Below are 19,765 nucleotides of genomic sequence, written 5' to 3' on the forward strand. Positions count from 1 at the left end.
CTTACAACACCAGGTTAAAGTCCAACAGGTTTGTTTGGCGTCACTAACTTCGAGAGTGCAGCTGCTTCATCAGGTGAGCAGTGCTCCGAAAGCTAGTGACTCCAAATAAACCTGTTGGACTTTAACCTGGTGTTGTAATACCGTGCCCACCCCAGTCCAACGCCGGCATCTCCACATCATGGCTACCCCAGTAGCTTACCACGCTTTCCACTGCCGATGTAAATCAAAGTTCAGAAAATGCAAAATGCAACATCAAATGGGAATGAGGGTTAGCTTCCAGTTCACCCACTAACTCATGTTCCTAGGCAGGCTAACTGGCCCTTCATCTGTTTGCTTCTTGTGTGATTTTACTGTGCATTTTCTGAGTGATCGCACTTCAAAGTATATGAGCAGCATGAAAGATATCCGAGGTGCAATTAAGACAGAAAACAAAGTTAGATCTTGAATGGAACTGGAATATCAAAACACCCATTTCTATCAGCATAAACAGAAAATCTTTTAATTTTGAGACATAATTGATACTTTGTACAGTGGTTACTTTGTACAGTGATTAACTAAAACGGGACTATTCACATTTAGAAACAGCCTAATATCAAGAGGATGTTATGACATATTTAAAGCCTATAACACAAAAAAAAAAGCTCATGGTCCTTTACATGACTGACAATGCAATTCCCAGCTCGCATGTACATGCCAGCACTGAGGCTAAACCAATCACAATGCAGAATTTTATACAAAGTACGTGTGTTAAAAAAGTTCTGAGGCATGTTCATTTGTTGCAGGTTTGCACACTCCCCCTCTCGCAGTCGTCTTCTGTTCTCACATTATCTGTGGGGCTGAGGCTCTGGTTATCATCAGTTCTGGAGCGCTTAGCGTCGGGTGACTTGCATGAAGGATCACTGGACGGAGAAGGTCTCTCTAAAACATTCAAAACATGCCGTTTAATGCAGAGAAACGTAGCTCTGGCCAACAAACCGGACGCGCACATGCGGATGTCAGAGAGGGAGACTGAACTGTGTGTGTGTGTGTGTGTGTGTGTGTGTGTGGCCGCAGTGCCTCACCATGTTGAATAGCCTGGCAACGCTCACACTCAGGGCCAACATTTGAATAATAGCCACTGTAGCAAACAACAGGAGAGCACTTGGCACCAATGGAATCACTCTCCCAGCAAACCGACAATGCCATCAGGGCAGTGGAGAAACCTCTAATGATTGCTGAAGAATAACATTTGTTCACATGGGGCTTCTTTGCTCATGTTCTGTTTGCAGAGACCTTTTGTTGAAACTTCGCAGTTCTTTCCAGCAACTCGTAGAAAAGGGTATTAGAACATAGAACATAGAACATAGAACGATACAGCGCAGTACAGGCCCTTCGGCCCTCGATGTTGCACCGACATGGAAAAAATCTAAAGGCCATCTAACCTACACTATGCCCTTATCATCCATATGCTTATCCAATAAATTTTTAAATGCCCTCAATGTTGGCGTGTTCACTACTGTTGCAGGTAGGGCATTCCACGGCCTCACCACTCTTTGCGTAAAAAACCCACCTCTGACCTCTGTCCTATATCTATTACCCCTCAATTTAAGGCTATGTCCCCTCGTGCTAGCCACCTCCATCCGCGGGAGAAGGCTCTCGCTGTCCACCCTATCTAACCCTCTGATCATTTTGTATGCCTCTATTAAGTCACCTCTTAACCTTCTTCTCTCTAACGAAAACAACCTCAAGTCCATCAGCCTTTCCTCATAAGATTTTCCCTCCATACCAGGCAACATCCTGGTAAATCTCCTCTGCACCCGTTCCAAAGCTTCCACGTCCTTCCTATAATGAGGCGACCAGAACTGTACGCAATACTCCAAATGCGGCCGTACTAGAGTTTTGTACAACTGCAACATGACCTCATGGCTCCGGAACTCAATCCCTCTACCAATAAAGGCCAACACACCATAGGCCTTCTTCACAACCCTATCAACCTGGGTGGCAACTTTCAGGGATCTATGTACATGGACACCGAGATCCCTCTGCTCATCCACACTACCAAGAATTTTACCATTAGCCAAATATTCCGCATTTCTGTTATTCTTTCCAAAGTGAATCACCTCACACTTCTCCACATTAAACTCCATTTGCCACCTCTCAGCCCAGCTCTGCAGCTTATCTATGTCCCTCTGTAACCTGCAACATCCTTCCGCACTGTCTACAACTCCACCGACTTTAGTGTCGTCTGCAAATTTACTCACCCATCCTTCTGCGCCCTCCTCTAGGTCATTTATAAAAATGACAAACAGCAACGGCCCCAGAACAGATCCTTGTGGTACGCCACTCGTAACTGAACTCCATTCTGAACATTTCCCATCAACTACCACTCTCTGTCTTCTTTCAACTAGCCAATTTCTGATCCACATCTCTAAATCACCCTCAATCCCCAGCCTCCGTATTTTCTGCAATAGACGACCGTGGGGAACCTTATCAAACGCTTTACTGAAATCCATATACACCACATCAACTGCTCTACCCTCGTCTACCTGTTCAGTCACCTTCTCAAAGAACTCGATAAGGTTTGTGAGGCATGACCTACCCTTCACAAAACCATGCTGACTGTCCCCAATCATATTATTCCTATCTAGATGATTATAAATCGTATCTTTTATAATCCTCTCCAAGACTTTACCCACCACAGACGTTAGGCTCACCGGCCTATAGTTACCGGGGTTATCTCTACTCCCCTTCTTGAACAAAGGGACCACATTTGCTATCCTCCAGTCCTCTGGCACTATTCCTGTAGCCAATGATGACCTAAAAATCAAAGCCAAAGGCTCAGCAATCTCTTCCCTGGCTTCCCAGAGAATCCTAGGATAAATCCCATCCGGCCCCGGGGACTTATCTATTTTCACCTTGTCCAGAATTGCCAACACTTCTTCCCTACGCACCTCAATGCCATCTATTCTAATAGCCTGGGTCTCAGCATTCTCCTCCACAATATTATCTTTTTCTTGAGTGAATACTGACGAAAAGTATTCATTTAGTATATCGCTTTAGTATTGAAGCAACCATTTGCGTTTACACAGCAATTTTAATGTGAAAAGTCCCACGGCTCTCGCTAAAGGTGATGCGTAATTAAAGGGTGCCTGCTTGGGTTCATCCACATCTAATTATTCAACATACAAAATTAAATTTCACCAACTCTCCCCCACTACACAGATTTTCCCCTATTGACTCTTTCTCTGCCCTTTCCCAATGGCACACCAACAGTATTAAGCAGCTGCTGCACTCCAGTATCTCGAGACCGATCCTGTCCTCATCTGACCCACAAACGGGTCGGTAACGAGCGAGCAGAAATCCTGCTTAATTCATTTTCCCTTTCATGGCTCAGGTCATACTGTCCCACCACCTGCTTAGCCGAGAGCAGTTCAGCACCACAAACCAGGGATTGAACTAGAAAACAGCTGATGTATTTTTTTTTTGATTGAACGTTGAAAATAAAAATCTATGGTTTTGACGTCTGGACATCAAATGTAAAAACGTGCCACGGTCCCAGAGGACCATAGGCTGCTCCCTCCTATGACAGCTGACTGGTGGTGATTTTAACCCGAGGATCACCACTTCTCTTACCGAGGGGCAAGGTTGCGAAGTCGGGGCCTTCGTGAATAACCTCAGCCGGTACGGGAATTGAACCCGCGTTGTTGGTGTCGCTCCGTATCGCGAACCAGCCTTCCAGCCAACTGAGCAAATCGACCCCCCCAAACTTGGACATTTTTGTCATTAACTATCTTCTTTTTAGGCGGTCCCTCAGGTGTGAGGATGGCCAACTCCCACTCAGTTTGATGGGTTCGGAGGTGGCCGACAAGTCCAATGCATGTTCTGAAGACTCTGCCACTCACGGTGGCAGGTGGCGCTTGGAGGGTGGAAGCACACGAGGTGTTTAGAGATTCTCACGCTCTCTCTCCAGCACCTCAGCTTCAGTTCTGTGTGCTGCTGACCAAGTCTCTCGATGCATTTGATGTCGTCCCGAAAGAACCTTCTCCATTTTGCTTGGTTGCAACGCAGCGTCGGACGGGATGTTTCAGCTCCTCAGGGGTGCTTGGAGAATATCACCAGCGTAATTCTGTTGTCCTCTCCTTCAGCATTAACTTAGTCGTTATGTACCAGCAAACCAGCCCTCAACAGTCATGAGTGGCTCTCAAAGTTAGCATCTGATGAAACTGGCAATTTATTTTTCAAATGTAGATAATCGCAAGTGAATAAAGAGAAGTCTCATAACTGGTGCGAAAGACATCAGAAAACGTACACAATCCACCGCGTGTTCTCAGACACTAAGGGCAATTGTGTGTGAATTCCATGCTCAGGTCATCTCTGCCTAACAGAAACCAGATCCTATTGGGATTTGCAAACACACCTTTATCTACTGGCCTCTTATCGGCACTTCTGCCTTTCTTCATTTGCGTTTCTGCTTTTTTAATAAAAAAATAAGAGTTTAACTGATAAAGACCATGCTTCGAGTTCAGTTAGTTAGTGGCTAACGGGGATCGCTACTTACCATGGGTTATATTTTCTGCTCGGGTGACAGGAGGCGTGGGTACCACCGGGGAGGAACCTGGGTTCACAGGAGTCAGTGAGATTCGCCTAGAAGAGAGCCAGACAGCTGGTTACTGAAAGAAACTGGTAGGATATCCAGTCAGTTCCTCACAAGATACATACGACTACAAGACCAAAGCTCCTCCCTCTTTGCAGCTTCCGCACAGGGAATCAGTCGTTAGCAGCTCAGGAATCGTCACTGCTTCCGAGCAAATGTGAGGAAATTCATCCCGGGTCATCACACACAAGGACGAGCGTAGCAGCATCTGTTTCACACTCCGCCCCGTGTTCCTATCTCACTGACTTCAATTGAGATGGAGTAGAGTGTAAAAGAGGCTGCCTGGCTGGTGCTACTGCCAGGGGCAAACTTCATTCTCTGACTTTGATCTAGTCAGTGGGCTGGCCATTAAATATGATCAACTTGTCAGCCATATGAAGCTAATCCTAAATTAATCTCAGTTTGTACCAATCTCGGGCACTGATCGCAACTTTAATATTCTGAATTACTGGGCATAATTGAGCAACCTTTGAAATTCTCATTTTGTCAATTAATCCTATCGGCTAAATTCTTCTGCATAGTTAATGCTTCTGAAGTTATTAAACAAACATTGGTTCGTGACTTTGATGTCTGACGTCTTTGATACTGGTCCAATTCCACTAATTTTACTTATTCTTTCCCTGGGATATGAGCATCACTGGCAGCACCAGCATTTATTGCCCATCCCTAAATGCCCTCGAGACGGTGGTGAGCTGCTTTCCTAAACTGCTGGTGTCCACCCACAATGTGGTTAGAGAGGGAGTTCCAGAATGTCAGCCCAGTGCCAGTGAAGGAACGGCGATATATTTCCAAGTCAGGGCGGTGAATGACTTGGAGGGGACCCTCCAGGTGGTGGGGTTCCCAGGTATCTACTGCTCTTGTCCTTCTGGATGGAACAGGCTGTGGGTCTGGAAGGTGCTATCAAAGGAGCCTTGATGAGTTGCTGCAGTGCACACGACTGGCACTGTGTGTGGAGAGAGTGAATGTTCAAGTGGGTGGGTGGCAGTGCCTTGTAGATGGTGGACGGGCTTTATGGAGTCAACACGATTCAGAGTCTCTGATCTGCTCCCATCAGCACAGCATTTAAATGGTTGATTCAGCTCAGTTTCCGGTCAATAGTAACCCCTGCAATGTTGATAGTGGAGGATTCAGCAACTGAATTGAGATGATTAGACTTCTCTCTTACGTCAGAACATAAAAGAGGAGGCCATTTGACCCCTTGAGTCTGTTCCGCCATCCAATAAGATCGTGGCTGATCTGTTCTGTGTTTTGAGTCCCATTTACCCCAATGGAGATTTTAAAAAATTTGTTCATGGGATGTGGCTGCTATTGGCTGGACCAGCATTTATTACCCATCGGTTGAAGAAGGTCACACCACCATCTAATTGCCATTGGTATGGTGGATGTGAGTTGCCTTCTTGAACCGCTGCAGTATACATGTTGTAGAAATACCCACAACACTGTTAGGAACAGAGTTCTGGGTTTGTGATCCAGCGACAGTGAAGGGACGACGATAGGTTTTCCACGTCAGGGTGGTGAGTGACTTGGACGGGAACTGGGAGCTTCTGCCGTGTGCATCAGCTGTTCTTGTCCTTCTAGGTAGTAACGGTTGCAGGTTTGGAAGGTGCTGTCAAAGGAGCCTTGGTGAGTTGCTGCAGCGCATCTTGTAGATGGTACACACAGCTGCCAATGTGCATCAATGGTGCAGGGAGTGAATGTTGAAACTGGTGGATTGGGTCCTAAATCAAGCGGTTGCCCTGTCCTGGATGGTGTCGAGCTTCTTGAGCGTTGCTGGAGCTGCACTCATCCAGGCAAGTGGGAATATTCCATTACACTCCTGACTTGTGCCTTGTAGATGGTGACAGGCTTTTGGGGATCAGGAGGTGGATACTTTGACTTGATGATAATGGTGGAATGGAGGATATGCCGGGCCATGAGTTACAGATTGTAGTTGTATATAATTCTACTGCTGACGGTCCATAGCACCAAATTGTGGAACTAAATTCAAATCGATCTGATAGTATATTTTGCATTTTCAGTAATTTCACCTTCCTGGATGATAGGAAACAGGCTAGAAACCTGGATTCTTTGATTATTATTCTACCAACGCCTGCCATGAATCATATGGATGAGCAGCATAGCTGGACACATTTAAGTGTCTGGCCTTGTCCCCTCCCCCCTCTCTCACTGAGGTCAGCAATGGACATAAGTGGTCATTCAACATTACAGTTTATATTTTCGCCTTTCCATAGAGTCCCTACAGTGCAGGTGGTGGCCATTCAGCCCATCAGGTCTGCACCGACCCACTAAAAGAACACTCTAAACCTAGGCCCACTCCCCCACCCTATCCCATTAACCCCACCTAACCTGCACATCTTTGGTCACTAAGGGCAATTTAGCTTGGCCAATCCACATAACCTGCACATCTTTGGACTGTGGGGGGAAACCGGAGCACCCGGAGGAAACCCACGCAGACACGGAGAACGTGCAAACTCCACTCACAGTCACCCAAGGCCGGGTCCCTCATTCTGAGGCAGCAGTGCCAGTGTGTGCCACTGTGCTGCCCAAATAACAGAAATCTCCTGCAGCTCTTAATAGTTAACACCAGCAGGAAGCAAAAATAATTTTGAAAGTAACCGCAAGCAAAATGCTGCGTCGATGACTTGTCAACCGATTGGAGCTTCAGCTTTACCTGGGCACCGGGGCGTTGCTGGGCTTGCTCCAAGCCTTCAAGGTACTCAGGGTGATCCTCCTGGGTTGGGGAGCTTTGCCATGAGAAGCTGCGTGGTGAGGAGTCGTGTCCAATGAGGTTGGAGAAGCTTTGGTCGTGAGGGGGGTCCCGGGGGTCTCTTTCGCAGCGGCTGCCGCTGCACTGGTCGTTTTCAGCTGGGCTGGGGTGGCAGAGTCCTGTTGGTCCACGTTCCTGGCCAGAGGGCTGCACTCTGTCTGTTTTGGGGTCACAGCAGTCACCCGGTTTGCTTGACCCTTCTTCAGTTTCTTCTCCGAGAGGCTGGGGACCTGCATGGAGAGCACTGGCTTTTCTTTCAGAGGTATACCCAGCTCGCCTTTCTCGAATGTGACAAAGGAGCAGTATCCATCCGTGGACGATATAGTGAGGAAAGTGCCATCTCTCGACCTATTGGAAAGGATTTGAATGACACAGGTCAGGAAGATTTTCAATGACTTCCCTCCAAAACAGTCCAGTTAAAATGAAGATAATTCAACAAAAGGGGGGGGGGGACCATGGGTCTCAGTTTAAAGCTACCAGAACTGCAGAGATTTAAATAAAAATGTTCCAGAAAATTCCCCCCCCCAAAAAATTACATATTCAACTTTCAGTTCCATAAAAAAAAAGTTCTAACGGATATCCCTGAACAAGTTAATGGTAAGAACAATTGACCTTAAAATTCATCTTTAAGCTTCCCTCCAAACTTGCTATGGATGAACACTCCCATGGGCAGCTCAGACTGGTGGTGAATTAAGTTCTAACCAGGTGGTCGGCAACAGAGTTCGTGCTCAACGCGCCTACTTTCTACAGAATAATACAGAACAGAAGAGGCCCTTCGGCCCATCGAGTCTGCACCAACGCATGAAAAACACATGACCTGCCTACCTAATCCCATTTGTCAGCACTTGGCCCATTGCATTGAATGTTATGACAGGCCAAGATCTCATCCAGGTAGTTTATCAAGGACGTGAGGCAACCTGCTTCTCCCAGGCAGTGTGTTCCAGAATGTCACCACCCTCTGGGCAAAAAGGTTTTCCCTCAAATTTCCCCCGAAACCTCCTGCCCGACCTTGAACTTGTGTCCCCTTGTAACTGACCGTTAACAAAGGGAAACAGCTGTTCCCTATCCACCCTGTCCCTGCCCCTCAATCTTGTACAGCTTGATCAGGTCGCCCCTCAATCTTTTCTGCTCCAGCGAAAACAACCCAAACCTACCCAACATCTCGTTATAACTTGAATGTTCCAGCCCAGGAAACATTCTGGTGAATCTCCTCTGCACTCCCTCCAATACAGTCACAACCTTCCTATAATGTGGCGACCAGAATTGCACACAGTACTCCAGCTGTGGCCTCAGCAAAGTTCTATACAACTCCAACATGACCTTCCTGCTTTTGTAATCTGCACCTCGACTGATAAAAGCGAGTGTCCCAGGTGCTTTTATCACCACCTTATTAACCTGCCCTTCTGCCTTCAGGGATCTATGGCCAAACACGCCACGGTCCCTTCGTTCCTCGGAACTTCCCAGTGTCAGACCTCCCATTGAATATTTCCTCGTCACATTACTCATCACCTCACACCTTTCAGGGTTTGTCTATAACATTTAAGAGGATATCTTGGCGAGAGATGACCTTTGCCTAAGCAATATTTTCAGACACTCCAAGCACCGGGCACAAGTTCAAGATTGTGAAAGCCACCAGTAAACACCTTACCATCGAGCTAAATCGAGGGGTAGACGCAGATTACACCCGAAAAAGGGGCAGGTATTTAAGCCTCAAAAGGAGACCTCCGACAGTGGTGGATGTAGCAGAACAAAAGACGTCAGGCTCAGAGTTGTGAAAGGCAGAGTGCGACAGACACCGGGAAATAGACCTTTGAAGAGGATGATGGGAGAGTTGACCGAGAAAGCCACCCTAATGTAAAAACGCCCCAGTGGGGAGATGGAAGGTTTGGAATTATCAAAAGGTAAGGTTAAATTATCTTAAAATCCTTATTAATGCAAATCACATTGTGTCACCTCATGAAGTTCGGAGGTTAGGATTCAGAAACAATATAAACAAGATGATAAAATCTAATCAATTAGAGAGCTTCCGTTGTTAACCTTTCCGTACCATGTTATATCGCTCAGGGTGTGATAATGGATGTTTGAGATATAACCAAAGGGAATTGTTTGTTGTGTATCGTACAAGAGTATGGAATCCTCCGAAGCTACTGCAAACACCAGTCGATATGGCAACTTGAACACATTTGTGTTCTTAGGTGACTCATCTAGACATCAAAAAAAAACTCAGGTTATAATTCTGCTGTGGGTGGGGTGGGAGGTAGATGAACACAATTATTCCAATAGATAAAGACAGGCTTCAAAAACATAAATTGAACAAGAATAACCATCTATCTCACATATAAAGCAGAAAATAATGAACATGCACACCCGGGTTTGGCATCAATTTCGAAGAAGGGATTAGCCAAAACTATTTTTTTTTTTTAAAAACCTCTTTCTGACCTGTTGTGAAATCTCCGGATTCTAATTTACTTCAGTCTTTCCAAAAAAATTGCTAGTTAATTAGTGCTTAAGTTCTTCCTGTGTGCATCATTGCGACAATAATAATTACATGAAATGGCTTCCATGATGTTAAACAAATATTTATAACATTATAGCCCCCTTTGTCCCCTCTTCTCCCTCTCCACAGGGATTAACATCTTGCTGGGCGGGACAGGCCCAAGGCATTCTCTATCACATCAGCCAAATGATCAATGTCCATGAGTGAGCTTTGTTGCATCAGGTAGCTACTTAAGCACAGAGGTCCCAGATTTGATTCTGTCCTTTCCTGAGGGGGAGTCGCTAGCTAGCCATGAAAACTGTTTTGTTTTGTGGTGGCTTAGCAAGCGTCCAACTCTAAAATAACGAGGGTCTCCCGTGGAAGCGTCCATTACATCAATCAATAAAGCGTCTCTCTCCTCCACATGCAAGGTGTGCGACCATGGCTTCGTGGAGACTGTCAGCATTGAACAATATGCACTGTTTCTACTCACGTTTGCCAAGCTCTTTTACCCCTTGTTAAGCAAGTCTTAGCCTCTCCTCACAGTTCCTCATAGTCAACATCAGAAACTTTGGCATGAGGCAACCAGTAATCTTGGCCTTGGCAGCAGTACCAAGTAATTAGTCAAGCTGCTGTCTTAGCTGTGAAGTGCTCGGAGTTGTCCTGGTGAAGGAATCTCCAGAAATGAAACTTTATTTCCTTCACAAGACTATTGTGATTTTTGGGGGGGGGGGGGGGGGGGGGGGGGGGGGGGGGGGGGGACAAAACTTGGCGGGTTCAAGTACTAACCAATGAACCCGGTAACCCCTCCTCCCCCTACATTGCTAAGTACACATGTTGGTATGGGTATCAGCTATGGGTAGGACATGGTTCAGATGCGACGTTCTGCAGATACCGAAGTCTGTCAGAGATGCAACCGAAGAATTGCCTTCAACTTGTCCTCAAAATGAAACTAGTATTTCAACTGAACATCGGGAAAGCAGAGTGCTAATGCTAACTGAACAGTGAAGGCTTGTATCTCCCTCAACCGATTACCCATCAAGACCACAGGCCCAGAAACAGCTCACTAAACAGGCCGTAAAGGTGTCCTGGTTTATCTAGACACGTGTGAGAGCCTTTGTTAGCAAAGGTCAAAATCCTGGGGAGGAGATGAGTGACCGGACACATCCAGTGATTCATTGACTCCAGGGTGCAAACATGGCTGCGTGAGGTGACTTAAAAGTGAGAGATTCAAGTCAGCGAGTACATTTAACCTAGTAGCGGATGTTTGAGGAACAGACAGCACCTCTTCAGATCATCGTTGGACATCACAAAGGACAAACGTCTTTCTCCCACAGGAAGGTATGGCTTACCAGTTCATCCAAGACAGTTTGTAAGGATCAGCATTTACAAGTTCAAAGGGCAGCACGGTGGCGCAGTGGGTTAGCCCTGCTGCCTCACGGCGCCGAGGTCCCAGGTTCGATCCTGGCTCTTGGTCACTGGCCATGTGGAGTTTGCACATTCTCCCCGTGTTTGCATGGGTTTCACCCCCACAACACAAAGATGTGCAGGATAGGTGGATTGGCCACGCTAAATTGCCCCTTAATTGGAAAAAATGAATTGGGTGCTCCAAATTTATATTAACAAAAAGAAAAATAAATAGTTCGCGAAACACTGACTTGATAGTGGGGTGGAATTCATCCCAGACAGTCGCACGGGACAGAAAGTGCATTGGCATCGGTTTTACACGACACCCGAGTCTCCTTTCAATCAACTTGAAGTGGGAAAAAAAGGTTCAGCAGAGAGTAAGACAGGCGGCCAATGTGCTGTGGCCGCTTTGGTGCTAATACCCAGGATGAACTTTACTCAATCTATTCAGTAAGCTGCCCACTTGTCAGTCAATTTATCAGTTACATGAATCTCATCCCAAATTAATCTCACCAATTTTTATCAATCGCAGAAGGTGATCACAACTAGATTTCTGATGAACAATTGTGTAAAGAGCTATGGAGAGAGTGGGTGTAAAAGGCACTGAAGTGTCCAATCAACCATGATCTGGCAGAGCAGACACAATGGGCTGAATGGCCTACTCCAGTTCCTATAAATTTTCAATCGGCACACAGTTAATGCTGAACAGCTGAGTCCGGGGGCCCAGGAGAGGAGAGAGGCTGACGTTTTGGAATTTGCTGGGATGAAGGGACTCGGAGCCCCCCAAAGTCAGGGGTGGGGGTCAGCGACATGGCGGGGTTTCTCAGGCTGGAGAAGATTAAGTTCGCCGTAGGAGGTTCAATTCAGGGGTTCGCACAAGTTGTTCTTGTTCAGGGGAACAGGTGGCAGCCGTTCATCGACTTCTCTGAGGAAAACTGACCGTCAGCAGATTTGGGGGGGGGGGGGGGGGGGGGGGGGGGGGCATGGCATTTGTAGAATAAAGATAGGGAATCTAATGTACAGGCAGTCAGGAGGGGGGTTGGGTTCGGTATGTTATTGTGATGTTGCATGAGCCAGACCGCTCAGTTGTTTAGAATTTCTAAATGCTAAAATTAAAAATGCTTCAATAAAATGTTTTCAAGAAACAAATGCTGAACAGCCGAGGCATAAACTTTGCATACTCTCTTTGTCAATTAACCCAAATCAGCTCTTTTTATTTATTGCATCCTCAATGCCGAAATGCTGCGATGATTATTGAACAACTGCTAGTTCATGACTTTTAATTTCTGACCTTTGATAATGGCAAAAGTTCATTCAGCAGTTTGTATGGGTCCTGATGGCAAGTCAATGTTAATGGTGGAATTCTGTGATAGTGAAGTGCACACTTTCGTTTGCAAGTGGGAGCAGCTGTTACCAACTGGGGAAGGATGAGGGAATTAGCTTCTGTAGGAAAATTGGTTTACATCGGTGTCGCGGCGAGGGGGGGCAACACATGAAGCAACGGCACAGCCAATGAAAAGTGTTAAGGGATCCCCGGCACAGATTGGATCATCCCTTAGCACAAATGACAGACTTCACAACAGGACAGAAAATTGTTGAGGCTGGGGCAATTTTTAAAAAACTCCACTACCCTTGACAATTGTCACACAAGGTCAGATACTGTCAACTAGTGCTTATGCTGCTTTATCAGACTCACCTTCGACCTTCTGCTGCCTTAGCTCGAAAAACATTGGGCAGCAGCGGACAGCCAGAGTTGCCTTAGAGGGACAGGGCAGGTGGGCTATGGGCCTTCAAATAAAAGAGACGGGTTGGTGAAGTTACCTCACAAATTTCAAGCAAGGGTTCAGCATTGTAACGGTAAAGCTAAGCTCCTACCTCTTCAGATTTTTTCTGGAGAATACGAGTGTGGTGTTGGTAACATTCTCTCCAGCTTCAACACAACCAGCTGAAAGAGGAAGCAGAAAATTAATGAGTGCGCGTCGCAAGATAAAACAGAACACAAAAAGTAAACAGAGGATGCAGGAGGCGCAAAGCTCTTGGGCGTCTGGAAGCTGGCGGAGCGAACTTTAGATGGGTCAATTCATCAGAACCAGGTTCCTTCAGATAACCGCCGCCAATTTTTACTCTCGCGCATTTCCAACGTTCCCTTTCTACTTTAACAGTCAACTCGAACAGCCATAAACGTCGGATTTGTTCCGGAAATCATTCCCGTGAATTGAAAAACCTGCAACTTTAATTACAGTGGCATGACTTAATTTAACAGCTGACTAGATCATCGCTGTTTAAATATTTATTCCACTGCAGAGATTTCACCATTGGGACCACTAGCAAGTTCAGCAAAGCAGAAAATAAACAGTCCTCATTTCTTCATTGCTGCAAATGACCATTGTAATAGTGGCATAAATACACATCCATAAATAAGTATATATACGTTAATCCAGTGCAAAGCACATCACAGAGACACGAGGTGGGGGGGGGAAATTACGGTCCCACATGAACTAAATATTTTCATGATTTAAAATGAAAGCTCCAGGGTCACTGGACTGCTGGAACAACAGCAGGTCCGAGCTCGCCAGCATCCCGCCAAACTGAAACATAACTGACCACACAGACTGAAACATACATGTTGTCAGGCTCCGGATGGAACCGAAAGTTGGGGCAGAAGTTTGTTCTTTCAGCTCAAATCCCATTTCAGACAAACAGGAAAAATTCAACACCCCCCTATTCAGGAAATCACAGGGCAAGTCGCTCATTTCTGAACTACAGGCTCTGACTTATGGCACATTGTGCTGAAAAAGTAGAAGCTGTTTTGCCCTCTGTACCTAACCCGTGCTTTACCCGAACTTCCTGGAATATTAGGGCATCTCAGAGCCATTTTCTGCTGCACATCCTGGTGTATTCCAACTATATTTACATATAAAAGAAAGTGTGACAACAGTAATTCTTAGATAAAACAATCGTTTCACTATTAACACAAATGAACATTAACTCTGATTCTGCCGTTGGACGGGGTGGGCACAGTAAGAAGTCTTACGAAACCAGGTTAAAGTCCAACAAGTTTATTTAGAATCACTAGCTTTCAGAACACTGCTCCTTCATCAGGTGAGGGAAGAGGTAGGTTATACAGACACAGCACATAAAGACAAAGTTGATGATGCAAGATGATACTTTGAATGAGAGTCTTTGCAGGTAATTTCGTCTTTACAGGTCCAGACAGTGCGACTACTTGAAGATCAGAGGCTGAATGCCCTTGACTGTTCCCCGAATGGAAGGGAATATTCCTGCCTGGTGATTGTCACGCGATGTCCGTTCATCCGTTGTCACAGCGTCTACATGGTCTCGCCAATGTACCACGCCTCGGGACATCCTTTCCTGCAGCATATGAGGTAGTCAACCTCATGAGGTTAATTGTGGCGAGGATGCAGGGATCCTACAGCAAGATCTGGACAGGTTGAGCGAGTGGGCAAACCAATGGCAGATGCAGTATAATTTAGATAAGTGTGAGGTTATTCACTTTGGAAGCAAAAACAGGAAGGCAGATTACTACCTGAATGGTTGTAAATTGGGAGAGGGGAGTGTGCAGCGGGACCCGAGTGTCTTTGTGCACCGTTTGCTGAAGGTAAGCATGCAGGTGCAGCAGGCGGTAAAGAAGGCTAATGGTATGTTGGCCTTCATTGCGAGAGGTTTCGAGTACAAAAGCAGGGATGTGTTGCTGCAATTGTACAGGCTCTTGGTGAGGCCACACCTGGAGTATTGTGTGCAGTTTTGGTCTCCTTCTCTGAGGAAGGATGCTCTTGCTCTCGAGGGAGTGCAGCGAAGGTTTCCCAGACTGATTCCAGGGATGGCGGGACTGTCATATGAGGAGAGATTGACTAGGTTGGGATTGTTCTCACTGGAATTCAGAAGAATGAGGGGGGATCTCATAGAGACTTATAAAATTCTAACAGGACGAGACAGGGTAGATGCAGGGAAGATGTTACCAATGATGGGTGTGTCCAGAACCAGGGATCACAGTCTGAGGATTCAGGGTAAACCATTTTGGACAGAGATAAGGAGACATTTCTTCACATAAAGATGTGCTGAGGAATTCATTACCACAGGAAGTAGTGGATGCTAAAACTTTGAATATATTCAAAGTTTATAGAGGCGGCTGGATATAGCACTTGAGGAGAATGGGATCAAAGGCTATGGGGAGAAAGCAGGATTAGGCTATTGAGTTGGATGATCAGCCATGATCGTGATGAATGGCGGAGCAGGCTCGAAGGGCCAAAAGGCCTCCTCCTGCTCCTATCTTCTATGTATCTATGTACAGCGTTGGCCGAGTCACACGAGTATGTACCGCGTACCTGGTGGGTGGTGTTCCCACGTGTAATAGCATTGGCTCAACCAAGGACGGCACGGCAGCACAGTGGTGATAGCACTGCCACCACACGGCGGCGAAGACCCGGGTCCAATCCCGGCCCCGGGTCCAATCCCGGCCCCGGGTCCAATCCCGGCCCCGGGTCCAATCCCGGCCCCGGGTCCAATCCCGGCCCCGGGTCCAATCCCGGCCCCGGGTCCAATCCCGGCCCCGGGTCCAATCCCGGCCCCGGGTCCAATCCCGGCCCCGGGTCCAATCCCGGCCCCGGGTCCAATCCCGGCCCCGGGTCCAATCCCGGCCCCGGGTCCAATCCCGGCCCCGGGTCCAATCCCGGCCCCGGATCACTGTCTCAATAGAGGTTTTGCATGTGTCTCACCCCCACAATCCAAAGATGTGCAGAGTCGGTGGATTGGCCAAGCTAAAATTGCCCCTAATTGGAATTTTGTTTTTTTTTTTAAATTCAACCATTACTATAATCAAATAAGTGTAAATTGCAATTACTTTGATTTAAACACTCGGCCACTGTTTTTCCAACGTAAGACCAAATGCACATTCTATTCCCACCGAAGGCCACGTATTGGCAATGAAACAAAAGAAAACTAAAATTCAAGCGCTGTCCTTGGAGGGGGTCCTCCCAGATGGAGTGGTTTTTTTTGTATGTTGAAGCTTTCCTCTGCAACAGCACAATTCAAATACTTGGCAGTGCGAACATCTTCCGACCATTATCAGGTTAAAAAGATGATTTCTCAAGAGCAGCAATAAGGCTCATGATATGCGCAAGACTTTGGACTTCGATACAGTTGGGTGTGATCCATTGGAATTTGTTCTCCCTCATGTACTGAGCATTGTCTGCATAATAAACCTTTCCAACTTCATGTGAAAATGTCATATTTCATTAAAACGTGAATAGTGAATAACCAGTTTAAGTAATGTGCATAATAGACGATATAAGCTCCTTCCCTTGGAGAAATCAACTTATCCACCTGATGCTGTCTAACTCTGCAGAGGCAGCTGCCATGTCAAGAATATTGGGGTGGCACGGTACCATAGTGGTTAGCACTGTTGCTTCACAGCGCCAGGGACCCGGGTTCGATTCCTGGCTTGGGTCACTGTGTGTGCGGAGTCTGCACATTCTCCCTGTGTCTGCGTGGGTTTCCTCCGGGTGCTCCGGTTTCTTCCCACCATTCCCGAAAGACGTGATGTTAGCTGATTTGGACATTCTGAATTTGCACGTTTCTCCTGTTGCCGTATTCGCATTCGTTGTCGCAGTGTCTGCATGGTTTCATGAGTATGTGCCGCGTACCTGGTGGGTGGTGTTTCCACGTGTAATGATGGTATCCAAGTCGATGATCTGGCATGTCTTGCAGAGATTGCCCTGGAATATTCGTGCAACTCGACCAATGTAGTCTACCTCTTACCCTGCAGGAAAGGATGCCCCGAAGCATGGTACATTGGCGAGACCATGCAGACACTGCGACAACGAATGAACGGGCATCGTGTGACAATCACCAGGCAGGAATGTTCCCTTCCAGTCGGGGAACACTTCAGCAGTCAAGGGCATTCAGCCTCTGATCTCTGGGTAAGCGTTCTCCAAGGCGGTCTTCAGGACACGCGACAACGCAGAATTGCCAAGCAAAAACTTATAGCTAAGTTCCGCACGCATGAGTGCGGCCTCAACAGGGATCAACACCATCTGGCCTGGACTTGCAAAATCCCACCAACTGTTCTGGCTTGAGACAATTCACACCTCTTTAACCTGTGATTATCCCTCTCCCTGGATCTGTAATGATTTGATTACCTGCAAATGCTCGTATTCCAAGCATTGTCCAGCACCTCTGACTTTGTCTATATAAATGTTGCTGGAACATACCTCTCCATTCACCTGAGGAAGGAGCTGCGCTCCGAAAGCTCGTGTTTGAAACAAACCTGTTGGACTTTAACCTGGTGTTTTAAGACTTCATACTGTGCTCACCCCAGTCCAACACCGGCATCTCCACATCATGTTTTATAGCACGGCTGAGACCTATGTTTTGCCCCAGGAGGGTGGGAGTCAGACTGTCTGTGTGTGTGTGTGTGTGTTGGGGGGGGGGGGGGGGGGGGGGGGGGGTTTATAGTTACTCTTGAGTTATAGAACATAGAACATAGAACAGTACAGCACAGAACAGGCCCTTCGGCCCTCGATGTTGTGCCGAGCCATGATCACCCTACTTAAACCACGTAACCCGTATACCCGTAACCTAACCCAACCCCCATTAACCTTACACTACGGGCAATTTAGCATGGCCAATCCACCTAACCCGCACATCTTTGGACAGTGGGAGGAAACCGGAGCAGTGCTATTTCTCCTTCCAACTCTTTCAGAGTAACTATCAGGGTAAAACAGGAAGAACCACCCGAAGTTAGTGTTATAAATCGCTTTGTCTGATGGTTCCCAGCCCAGTGTCCAGAGGAAGTTAACTCTTCTGGGCAATTGCCGGGTGAGCCTTTACATGGGACCACCCTGGAAGGATTCCCCAGCGCATCACTGGGGTACCCTCCAAACGTGACTCTGGGGAACCAGGACGTTATGGGCCATTGTCTTGTATAATTCCACAAGATCGTTTCAGTCATGTTCTTTCAAGGTTGAAGAGCCCCAGTTTCCAGACTCTTACACAGTCGTTCAATTGATATTAGCTTAATGGCTCATCTCGGCTCTGTAGTGCGAATACTTCTCTCATGCCCAGTGTTCCAATCTGAACAAAATACTCAAGGTAACCCATAGTTTTATTCCAATAGCTTCTAAGTTACCCTCAAGATTCAACAATTCATCAAACTTTGTTGTTCCACTCGGGTTTAACATCCATAGCTATCAGTCTTAATTCTGGCCATATCTGCACCATTCATAGTGCACATGCAGTGTTAAACTTTCCTGTCAATGTGCTGTCTGTAACGTCCCCTCTGATTGGCTGTACAGCAATCGGGAATGTGTTTCGCAGCCTCTTCACAAGTTCTCCCATTTAAGGTAACACAGGCTGCACGCTAGAATATTTGAAGCTATCCCGCATTCGAAGGCAGGGGGGCGGGGTGTGTGCGCGTGGGCAGCACCCCTGCTGCCGGGAACCATACCGGCGTGGAGCTGAGCAGGCCCACAGTCATGAAGCGGTGCGCGGCTCATTAACCAGGGCTGAGGGAGACCTCCGCCTCAGGTCCCGCCAATCGGGTGAGCCTGCAGCTCCATCCGCCCCGGTCACTGTCGGGGCTGCCGGTGACGTGTGAAACCAAGGCCGGGGGTCCCCAGAGGAGGCAAGTTCGAGGTCTTGGGCCTGGAGGGTTTAGGAGATAACGGGTTGGAATAAGTGGGGGTGGAGGTTCAGTCTAACAGGAGGGATGCCCCACGATCACAAAAGCGCAGCCACCAAAGAACAACCCCCCTCTACCGCCTCAGCCCTTTAACCATTGGAGGTTAAACATCCTACACCAAAAGTATGATGTTGTAGGCAGTGTATTGTTAACAAGCCTAATTGGCCTGTAATTAGTCGGTTAAATGTGGCGGGCGGGTTGCTGATTTTGGTGCCTGTCTCGCTTTCTTGAAACGGTGTACTCTGCAGCTGGCTTCCAATCTCAAGACATCTGCTCACACTTAATCCCTGGTCCCCGGAGAGGAAATGTAGCCTGAGAGTCCAGTCAGCAGCAGGGCTTGGACGGCCCCTCTTCATGTTGTACCTGCTGCCGTAGAAATTGGAATTACCAATCATGTTTCATCGCATTCCCCATTTTCATCAGCCTTCATTGCCGGTTGCAAGTTAAGAGAAGAGTGCTTCCACCTGCTGGTTGCTGTGAGTTTTGCCACATCAGCTGCCGACCTTCCATCAAGTAACTTATTTAACTTTGCGTCATGGCAGTCATGTGACTGAGACATCAGACTGTAGAAATGCTGTCGGGAATTCGAGGCGTGTACATCGGTACAGTGAGACAGTAGCTTTAGTGCAGCTCACGTCATGGTTGCCGTCCTTCTAAGAGTTACGCAAGTTGCTGAATGTCGGTTATAGGAAGTGATTTGTGTAGCATTTCAAATAAAACTGCTTTATGATTCAAACCTGTTTTTTGTTTTAAAGTTCTTCAACCCAGTTATCCAACAAAAGA

The 19,765-nt window shown here is 47.0% G+C and overlaps 1 protein-coding gene across 2 annotated transcripts in view; it reads right to left on the reverse strand.

Annotated features, from left to right (window-relative positions):
• Window positions 1–471: 471 nt before the first annotated feature.
• chaf1b (chromatin assembly factor 1, subunit B) overlaps window positions 472–19,765 on the reverse strand; it is a 47,145-nt gene continuing 27,851 nt past the window's right edge. For both annotated transcript variants that reach the window (XM_038801567.1, XM_038801568.1), the window contains exons 9-14: window positions 13,159–13,228; window positions 12,980–13,071; window positions 9,448–9,604; window positions 7,305–7,748; window positions 4,538–4,623; window positions 472–918 (exon numbers count right to left, since the gene is read on the reverse strand). In XM_038801567.1, the coding sequence (XP_038657495.1) occupies window positions 770–918; window positions 4,538–4,623; window positions 7,305–7,748; window positions 9,448–9,604; window positions 12,980–13,071; window positions 13,159–13,228 (998 nt within the window). In that variant the 3' untranslated portion in view covers window positions 472–769. The remainder of the gene's footprint in view (window positions 919–4,537; window positions 4,624–7,304; window positions 7,749–9,447; window positions 9,605–12,979; window positions 13,072–13,158; window positions 13,229–19,765) is intronic.

This window comes from Scyliorhinus canicula, chromosome 7 (assembly GCF_902713615.1).
Source record: "Scyliorhinus canicula chromosome 7, sScyCan1.1, whole genome shotgun sequence".
Taxonomy (NCBI): domain Eukaryota; kingdom Metazoa; phylum Chordata; class Chondrichthyes; order Carcharhiniformes; family Scyliorhinidae; genus Scyliorhinus; species Scyliorhinus canicula.